Source organism: Pseudochaenichthys georgianus, chromosome 7, assembly GCF_902827115.2.
Source record: "Pseudochaenichthys georgianus chromosome 7, fPseGeo1.2, whole genome shotgun sequence".
NCBI lineage: Eukaryota > Metazoa > Chordata > Actinopteri > Perciformes > Channichthyidae > Pseudochaenichthys > Pseudochaenichthys georgianus.
Genome location: NC_047509.1, coordinates 10,382,276 through 10,393,186, shown reverse-complemented (window position 1 = coordinate 10,393,186; position 10,911 = coordinate 10,382,276). Strand labels below are relative to the sequence as shown.

Sequence of the window (10,911 nt, the reverse complement as noted above, 5' to 3'; positions counted from 1 at the left end):
AGTCTCTTCATACCTAACCCACAGAGAAATCAGCTTGTCTCAGACCAGCTGCAGCGAACAGCGTAAGATAGATAGATATTCACAATGAAATAGCCAATTATAGAAATTGCAATCAGAGCTGTTGGTTTGTATGTTGATGAGTGGTAGCTGGTTAAAAGGGAATTGAGATCGATATCTGACTGAATGCAGAGTTAATGACTATATATCACTACAGCTTTCATACAGACTCCCCTTTGCTCCTCTCTTCGGTCACACACACATTCCCTGTCTTCCCTCTTTTTTATCGTTTATTTGAATAGGGACAATGCACATTAATGAACACTTTAGACAAATAATGCTTCAAGTGTAAATATGCCGGATTTTACAGTAGCTGAGCTAATTTCCATCCGTAGTCCCTGACATACAACATATAAGAACATGACATACCTCTATCCTTTCCTTCCCCGTCTTATCTCTACCACTATGACACATCCAAGAGATCGTGTCGGGATGTCAGCCCTCATCCACGGCTAATTGGGGCTCAGAGGAGTAATCAGGGCAGGACAAATCGGACAGTTCTGGTCATTAGCTGTGACCAGTGTTCTCTAGGAAGCTGGGAGATACGTGTACATCACGCCTGAGCCTCCATAGTGATATCAGATCTGTGGCTTGACATGAGTGGAGACACAGAGATTGGCAAAGCACAGAACACACTTTGTGTGGAGCATTTATTATTCTCTGCTTTCTAACACACACAGGCAGGATGTTAACACATTTAAGCCTGGTTAGTGACACTATGCACAGAGACTCTCTTATTGTCTAAGCGAGGCGGCAAAAGACTATTGGAGAGAATACACAGAGTACAACAGGGTAATATCAAATCAGGGTGGAGGTTGGTTGCAATACTCTTCGATAAGAGATATATTAATCTCAATGCTTGCATCAGCGACAAGGGACTCAGTCATTTGATTCCTGCTCTGGTTAGTAAGTCAGTTCTCTGGGCTCTACTGAAACACCATTCTGGTGTCAATAACAATCCTGGAAGTCATCGAAAGTAAACATGTCGATGGAGGCACCTTCTTGAAGTGGTGCGCACGACTCTGGAGCAAGATGAATGTCAATTTGCCTTCCTGGCAGAGCTTTAACCTTTCAGGAAAACTGAATTATTTAAGCACCACATACCTGTTGTGGGCCTCTGTTTCTGGGCTGAGGCTGGTTAGGAGGCTGCATGATTGTCTGGCCATGCACGCCTGTTTGGCCGCAGAGTGAAAATGGCAAGACAAATGCGGCGGGGGATTTGTGATAATTGGCTGTGCTGGTGGGCTAGGCGACGGGACTAGAGAAAAGGTCGCAGGCACTGAGAAACAGATCAGTCTGCCAGGAGGAGAGGAGTTTCTGTACGCCTCTGGGGTTTAGCTCAACTTCTCTCTCGTTCTTCATGTGGAGAGAGAGCGCTCCAGCAGGGGCCATTAATTAAGCACCAAAGTAACCTTCAATTTGTTTAGAGGTCAGGAGACCCAGCGTCACTGTTTTGAGCAGGGACCTACTTTGAAAACTAACTCTATATTTTCTTTCTGAGGGTAACAGAGGTGCTCAAAGGATAAGAAAAGTGATTACAGAGAGGCACATGTTTTATTGTTTATAAGTTGAATAGATGGATAGGGTAAACTTAAGAGGCAGTATTTATGTGTAACTGCACACAAGAAGGAGGAGAAGCGAAGGAGATGAGGGGAGCCACGGGGACATGGCTCACACCCTGACATGATCGTGAAGCAGCTGTTCTCCTCATGGCAGAGAGTGGGGGCCTGCCAGCAGCAGCATGCTGCTGAGAGCATCGTGGTCTCTCACCATAGCGCAGAAACAGAATGGAAAAACTTCACACACACACACACACAAACATAAAACATGTGCACAGGCTGACAGATATAGAGATGCACCCTCACATTGCATATACTGCCCCCAGTTATCCTGTCAGTCGGGTGTTGAGGTTTTGAGTCGAACAGTAATGTCAGGTGATAGAAGTCAAATTCATATGCTATAAATCTGATCTGATACTCTGTAGAGGTGCATTTCCACTTGATACAAACAACAGCCTGCATAGCTAAAGGCAATTATATTTCTACTGCCTCCATTTGCCCTGAGGTTGTAGACAGCCAGTCAAAACCTCGCCAGGTTTTCCTGCCTCTCTACCCTCTCAGTGAAATCAACAGAACGTTGCCCAGGCTCATCCATGATTTATCTCAGTGAAATATTCATTAGGTAGCCTTGCATAGTCTGGACGTATCTGATGTGAATCTGGACCTGACAGCTCTGCTCCGTCATCACACATCACCTGAGCCGCTCTGAACCGGCACCTGTCTCCCAGTGCTCAGCACAGAGGCAGCTAAACTGATCCGAATGAATAGAGGACTCTGGTAGATATAAAGAATCCATCTGTCTGCCTTTAGCCTGCAGGCATGAGGCTCTGGGTCTGTAGCTACTGTATCCTGCTTGCACACCGACCTATGACGGATCACTGCAGCAAAGGAGCTACTCAACTTTTCCAATTCAATTAGTTAGAGGGCGAGAGAGGCCTCTGGCCCGACTGGTGACGCTGAGTACATGTTAGGCTCTGCACATGACGCGCTGACAGCAGTGCCCAGGTGTATTGATCTTTGGAGTCTGGCGAGTTTGTGAATAACATGGGACTTTAAAGGGAATGGGTGTTTTTGGATAAATCAGAAGTAAAAGACTGATGTGGTGAACAGTCTTAAAGGTTAGAAGATAGTATGTCAGTGCCATGGACAGTGCCTGCAGAGCCTACACTGCTCAAGGTTGTCTTAAATCACAGTTATCACTCTGCCTGTCCGATTAAGTAACCTTTGAATTATTCCATGAATTAAACTATAGCTGAAAGACTGTCTAATAGCGCTGGAATGATCACAGGGACAACACTGACTCATGTTCCCACATCACACTAATTCAAGTGCTTCCAAAGTCATTATACTCTGAAGGACTAATGTAATAAGAAAAATGTAACTGCAGTGAATGGTGATATTAATAATGTATTCTTGTGAGACAGAGACTAGAGCACAGTGGCTGTGAAGAAACAAGGTCGTCAGCATTCCCTGCTGCCTTACTAGTCATTTCATTATCTCATCCCTCTCTCCTCCTCTTTAAAGTAGGAAAAGCGGGAAAGGCTATTGACCCCTCTCTGTGTTCGTGGCAGGCAGCAGGACAAATGAAGTTTCCCCTCAGACCCCCTCCGTATTAATATCATAATTATCCCCACCTCTGTGCCCCCGTCGGCCAGCACCAACTCCACTGTCTGATTTGATGGAGAGGCGCAAGTGTGGAATTACATTCGATTAGCACTAAACAAGAAAAGGGGACACGGAGCAATAGAATCAATCAGTGCCACCAGGATAGGAGGGATCCTCAGTGTCAATGGGTGTGTGTGTGTGTGTGTGTGTGTGTGTGTGTGTGTGTGTGTGTATGTGTGTGTGTGCGTGTCATGGCAGCTTGAAGATGGAACGACTGAGTGCTAATAGAAGTTTGTTTTTAAGTATCTGGTTATGCATACTCCAGCTGACAGCATTTACAAAGTAGATTGCACGATAAATACATCGCTAAAGACTGCAATAGTGCTGCACTCGGTGATACATTGAAAGAGAGTATTAGCAGAACATGTTACAATCAATCTTTTTGTATTCCGTGCCCTTTGTGTTCAGTTCGATCTTCAATTTGCTCAATACAAATATGTTGCAAATAAGTTTCTCTTCGTTCATTCAATAAGCAATATGCTGTATTTTAGCAGTACACTGATTGCAGCAACAATCCAGAACTGAGTTTAATATCTGTTCATTTATCACAAGCATTATTTTCATCGCAATATATATTCAACAGTTTTTTTCGCATTGTTCTTTATATTGTGCAGCCCTAATGTTTATGATGATTTAGGGACTTTTTGTTGCTACAGCATTAAAAACGATCCCATAGTTGAACAAAAAGCTCTATTTTCTTCTCACTAATTCCACCGAAATAAGAACTTTTTCTGAGTGACAAACCACACAGCCCGCTCGGGGCAACTCTCTGTCTCAGCAGCAATTTGGATTCATTGTCTGCAACCCCAGATAACTGTGGTGGTACTCTTCTTTCGTCTCAGCCATTTGCGGGGATGGGCCAGACATTTTAAAGTGGTCTAATGCCATAGAGAGGTGGAGGTAGTGTGGTGGGGATGAGAAGATTGAGAGTGAGAGGTGAAAAGAACAAAAGGAAATGAATGGAGTTAGAGAGGACCCCCCTTGCAGGTCTTCCATCGTGTCCCCTGTCTCATTACCCAGGCTTTGACTCAATAAAGAGTGGATAAAGAGTGGATAAAGTGGCACACACCCACAGGCTAACCCCCCTTTAAAATACCTTTCACCAACCTCCCTCTCTCCCTCTCTTGCACACACACATTCAAAAATACACACACATATATACACACCGTCCCCTTTCTATTCTGCTGTGTTCTTTTAAAACATCTTTGAATCTATCTTTCTCCACAGCTCTTCCTTTCAAGTTTTTTTTTTACCCTAACTTTTAAAAAGTTGTGTCCATCTCCCTGCTCTCTCATTCACAGTCTACCCTCTCTGTCCTCTGTGTTCCCTCTCTGTCGGTGCTGTGTAATAGGAGTTATTTTCATCCCTGTCTCTCCGTGACTGTGGCTGCTGGTTGGCTGAATATTTACATTTTTCACTCACTGGTGACCTTTCCCTGATGCCGCTCTGGGAGCTCCAGTCTCCTTGCTGCTCTGCTGTTGACAGACTACTGCCTGCAAATCTCATATGGACACAGCTAATGGTACACAGGGAGTCAGGGACAGAGGGTTCAGAGACTGGAGAAAGGTGGAGAAGGGAAGAAAGAGACTGCTTTAACCAGCGCTGAGTGTTTGAATGCAATTGGCTTGAGGGGACAGGTGTTGAAGGTCTATCTGCATCTGTAGGGGTCTGCCCTGAAGTGGTCTAATCTGTTACCTCTGATGTCATGGTGCATTCCTCTCAGCACAGATGTTCTGCAATACACCGTCTGAAAAGAGATGGACATCTGGGGTTCCAGGACATCTCAGTGTCAAAGAATACACTTGGTTGTGACTAAATGTTTTTTGTTGCACAGCAGAAGGTTTTCTTAATGTTTGGAATCAGAGGATGCTGCACAGCTGGTACCCGTGAGACATGTAGGAGATCGACGGAGCAGAGTGAGAGACAGAGAGGTGACGGGCCAGTTGTTCTTAGCTGATGCTCCGCAGTAACAGGACAACAGAAAGTCAGTGAACTCCTCAGTGTTATGAGTGTTTACTTGAGTGTGCTTAAACAGGCAGAGGGAGAGTGAAAAGAGGGCTGGAGTTTAAAAAAAGCCGGTGACCCTGGTTGACCCAAGCCCTCTGCATTATTCACCTTCTGTGTGTACACATGTTTTTACCTCCCAGTGGTGCTCCTCCTTTAGGACTGCACTCAACCAAAGGAAAGGGTTCACTTTTAAAAATGAACCGGAATTCCCATATGTACCTTTTTAGAGTAATTCATCAAAGCTTCTTGTCCATACTGGCCGTGTATAGATCTTTTACTAACGCAATACCAACGTTGGGAGACACAATTCACTTCCTTTTTCTGTACTATAAGGCTAAACTCAGGAATCAGATGTGTTCGTCCAATAAAGTGGGTACCTTTAAATGCACAGTTTTAAGTGTGAAAAGATTAAAGAGGCCTTGTTAAGTTTTTCATTACTTTATTACAGGTCTCAGATATATACAAAACATGCCTCTGAAGTGTTTGGCTCCAAACACCAGACAGATCATTGCAGCATTACCCATAATCCCCTCTGTTTCAGCCCTGTTTCTAAAGTGCTGATTCTCTGTCTGTTACTTCAGATGAAAATAAGGAGCCCCTCCCCATGCCCCTCTGAGAGAGATTTGGTTAGAAAGAACACAAAGGTGCTCTAGGAGGAGATTCAGGCGATAAGGTGTGGGGGGGTTACCTTGGTTGCTGATTGGCTAATGGTTACACAAGCCAACAAATCGTTATGACATCATCAAGTAGCCAAAATATGATCAGCTCATTTTCAGACAGGTTTTTAGTAGAGCCGGGACTCGATTAAAAAAAGTAATCTAATTAATTAGAGGCTTTGTAATTAATTAATCGAAATTAATCGCATTTTTAATCAAATATACATATTTGACCTGAGAACAGTGAGAAGCAATTTTCACATGGATTTTACTCCAAGTGGTCTACAGTCGAGTGCAATCCAGTGAGCCAGTGAGCTGGTTATTTTCTCAGACGTGGACTTACTTATCCTGGCCCTGAAACCAGTCATCTGGATGAGTGTGGGTTGGGTCAGGGTGTGGTTCCTTGCACTCGGGGTCGGGCTAACGTCCACGCTAGCTGCTACATGCTTTGCATTTAGGTGATACTTTAGGCTTGATGTGCTGCGGTGATATGCAAATTCTTTTTTGCATAATTTGCACACAACCGTGCTCTTATCGACGCTTCCATCCGTCCATTTTTTAAAACAAAATGTCCCATCCACGGGGCCGACCAAAGCGGTCTCATCAGCTTGTTCGTTCATGTTTGACTATTGTTCACCGTGGTTTGTTGTTGTTTGAAGTCCCATGCTGAAGTCATGAACGTTAGTTGGTGCTCCAGTATAATCGGTACGCCTGAAACTCATCCAGTGAGAAACGTTCCGCTGTGCAAAAATAAGTGCGATTAAAGTGCGATTAAAATGCGTGCATTTTTTTGACGCGTTAATTTTTGTGTAATTAATTAATCTTAATTAACGCGTTAAAGTCCCGGCCCTAGTTTTTATATAAATGGATCAGGACAAAAAGAGAGGGGGTCTTTGTTCCTGAAACGTTCAGAATCTCTTGGGGACACATGTTTATGTATAAAAGTAGATTTAGCATAATTGGTGACCTTTAAGCCTTTTGGGGTTTTCCCTTTCCTGTAGTGTGTCATATAAGTTCCTTATATAGAGAGTTTCTCTTCCACACACTCCCCCCCTGCCTGAAACGCCTCCATTGGATTCCTTTGTTTACTTCTGTAACACAGTGACATCACAATGTGAGACTTGTACTTCTGTTGTTCAGTGCTCAACACATTGTAAGTGATAGGCTATGGGGTTGAACAATAACAAATTCAAACTGAAAATAAGCACAATAGGGCCCCTTTAAAAGAAGAAATGTTCATACCAGAAAGAGTCGAAGTTGCACACTTAAAGGTGGGGTAGGTAAGTTTGAGAAACCGGCTCGAGATACACTTTTTGTTATATTTCATGGAATTACAAAATAACCTACCCCACCTTTAAGTGAGAGAGGTTTAGAAATCATTTGTGCAAATAAGAAAGACTGTGGATTTGTAAATCATCGCTTGCTTCCAAATGATGTTAGAAGAGAATTTCTTCTTGGCCAGTATTGACAGGAGGAATGATTACAGCATCCAGTATTGCAAAGCACATATGGGAATGTCAGTATTGTATTAAGATAGACTTGGAAGATATGTGAACCCATTCCATAAGGGAGCTCCAACCACAAAATGACTACAGAAAATCAACACAAGATTTCCCTGACAGTTTACAAATGGAAGCAGATTAGAGATGATCTGCCGCCTCACCAGAACAAAAGCTTCTTCTGATCATTCTCCAGGTCTAAACATGAACCACCGTGTTTTGTTTTATTTACAGACTGAGAATGATATACTCCACACACCATTGTTTCTTTTGCTTTCATTATTTAGAGTTTTTAACAATACACTGTACCTCTAATCCTTTGGATAAAAAAAGAGGAAATAACCTGAGAAGCGATGCTGATAGAACTCAGAACAGAAAGGAAACGACAAGCTTTCAGTCAGCTCGTGTTGTTACTACTGCCTGTGACACACACAGAGCCAACAGAGAAAGCGGGAGAGAAATAAACTGTTGTTGTTTGAAAGCTTTGTTTGCTGTGGGAACACTAATTATTTTGATTAGTATTTAAACATTGTTGAGGCCAGTTTTTCCTTTTTGCCTTTTCCCAACCGGCCTGCTCTCCTCTTTTGCTAGCAGACATTGTGAGGCGGGTTGGTTACCAGGGGTTCCCAAACGTTGCCATGCCAAGGACCCCATATAGCATTATTGTGTGGCGGGGACCCCCTGTTGCAATTTCTTTTTTAAATGATGAGTACATTATGATGGAAAATATGACAAATTAATCATACAGCTTAATACATTTTCTTAATATATATTTGTATTAATAATTAATAATCAGTTATTCTTCCAAACATTTGTTGTATTTATCTTTTGTTTGTCATTCATTACATTCATTGTGTCTTCTGTTATAAACATTCTTAACACAATATTAAACAGTAATATCAACAGTAAACTGTCTTTATAATATTATATAATCTTGAACAGTAATATGAACAATTAACATATATTTTTAGCATTTTTGAAAGCTACTTATGCCTTAATAATATTATATATAATATTCAACAGTAATATTATCAATAAACATATTTATGTTCATATATATAAACAACAATATTCGCTACATCCGTGCTCTCATCCAGCTGCAGAGCGAAATATTCACTAGCTCTCACTTGCTCCAAAAGCTGAGCAGATACTCAGTTTCACTCTCAGTAGTGGCAGCTCGATCGGTCGTGTGATTTAAAAACAAAAAAATTAAAATATTAATGAATAAAAAATATAAAAATGTTGGCATCAAAGGACACATATATTTAAGCAATCATACACGAGAGGCCGTTCTTGAACTCCAGTACAGACGTACGGACCTCGGCGCAAGCGCCTCGATCCTGCCGCAGTACTGTCGTACCAATAATGACGTTCAAGAACGGCCTCAAGTGTATGATTGCGATTCTATTACACAAACTATCATTGTAATCAACAATATCGTAAAATAATTTCATAATGTGGGCTAATTTGCTCCCAAACCTACGCTTTCTGCTTGAGTTAATCTCCGTCAGAAAGTAGTTCCTAGAAAGTAGTTCCCATGGTAACGATAGCCGATCAATCGAACACTCCTGCTACCCCGCTTACAGTTATTGATATAATTATAGTAAATAATATATTATTAACCAATTTATTGAAAACAATTTATTGAAAACAATTCTTGAATTAGGCTATTTAAATATCTGAGTAATCACTGTGTGGGAATAGCGGAACAAATCAAATCAGGCTGTCAATGATGCTGAAACATTTTGGGTTCAGAATGAAGGTGGATGTTCATGCTGCCATTAAAAGTGCAATTCTTGAAACAGCTCTCCATGAACTCCATGCCGGACTTTTTTGCAGGTGGTGCTGTGGTGTTCACGGGTAGGACTACGTTATAGGAAGAGCTTTCCTCCAGTGGCCGTTTCATGGCGTGTCCCGGACCGGCAAAAAGCGCGTTGCTCCACATCTTTCTGTCTGTGTCCATGTCCAACCATTCATCAATACTGAGGCCCCCCAACAAATCAAAGTTAACTTTAAAATCTGACATTTTGTACCTACCGATTTCCAACGAGAGACAATGTATAACAGTGTAACGGCTGTGTGTCGCTAAACGTCGCTATGGAAACCACACGATGTAGGCTCATGGAAGTAGTTTCGGTAGGCTAGTGGCGTGTGTAGGCCACTGGATACTTTGTGATTAGGCACGTTCTATTTGATCGTTGTTTGATCGTGGAATCAAACACGCCTATTGACCAATCAGAGAGCTTGCTCAAACCTATGTGTTATAGAATGATAGATATGCAGTTATTAATAACATCTAAAAAATAAATAAAATGTAAAAATTCTCCTTTCCTTCAAACTTTGCGTGACCCCCCTGGAGCCCCCTGGCGGCCCCCCGGGGGGTCGGGGCCCCCACTTTGAAAAACACTGGGTTTGACAACAAATTAATTTGCCTTATGGGTCTATTTAGTACAGCAGGGATGTTGTGACTCAACAGTTTTGTCTACAGAAAATACAACTTAGAGAAATGTAGCTGGCAGCATTGTTGCCAAAACGTATCTATCCCAAATACATAGAATGACAGATAGGTAGACAAAAATAGCAGCAGCTTCACACACCCTTATTCTCTGCATGTGTGCTTTATGCTCCGTTAAAATGGTGTGTGTGTGAATGGTTGTACGTATCAGGCACCTTCGAACAATAATAGCTGCCATGCTAAATGAGAATGATGAGATGTATGGGGGGGGGTGATCAAAGGAATACTATTTACAACCACTCTCATCCTGCAGACTTGACGATCCACTGTAAGCACACTCTACTGTACAGGGAACGTCTTCCATCACGCTTTTACTGCCCATCACCGCAGCTGTTAAACAGGGGCGATGGCAAAGCTTTTAGCAGACTGAGATACCGCCCTCGTGCTGGACGGCGTGTATGGGCAATGCCATCAGAAAAGTGAATGACTGGGAGAGATAAGGGAAATGGAGGCTGAGGAGAGAAAGGAGATGAGAGAGAGGGAGGTGGAGGGGGGGTAGGTTGATGTCTGCCTGCCGGCTGTCAAAGGTAAATGCTTCAGTTAAATGGAAACTGATATCATGCAATTCATTGAAGTTCTTGTGGAGAGTTTGAGAGTAAAACTCAAGTGTGCTGAACTGTGGAGAAAGAGAAAAAGGAGGTCTTACCTGGAGCAGCCAGTAGCACCTGCGGTGGAAGGTGGGGATGATGGAGGAGTGGACGTAGCAGCCATACAGACACTGGAAGAAAAGAAGACAAGGGAGGACATTAGACTAGAGTACAGACACCAGGCTGACAGTGGTGTAAAGTAACTAAGTACATTTACTCAAGGTACCATTATGAGGTACTTTCTTGTGATTTTCAAGTGTTTGCTACTTTGTGCTTCTACACCAATATTTTCTGAGGTAAATCGTGTACTTTTACTCCACTAAGTTTATTTAGTACCTTTAGCTACTTTGCAGATTTGGATTAATA

General features: G+C 42.4%; 1 protein-coding gene across 9 annotated transcripts in view; it reads right to left on the bottom strand.

Moving 5' to 3' along the window:
• The window catches only part of camta1a (calmodulin binding transcription activator 1a), a 314,780-nt gene that overhangs the window by 52,693 nt on the left and 251,176 nt on the right, over positions 1-10,911 (bottom strand). For all 9 annotated transcript variants that reach the window (XM_034087486.2, XM_034087476.2, XM_034087478.2 and 6 more), the window contains one exon: positions 10,605-10,676. In XM_034087486.2, coding sequence (XP_033943377.1) covers positions 10,605-10,676 — 72 coding nt within the window. The remainder of the gene's footprint in view (positions 1-10,604; positions 10,677-10,911) is intronic.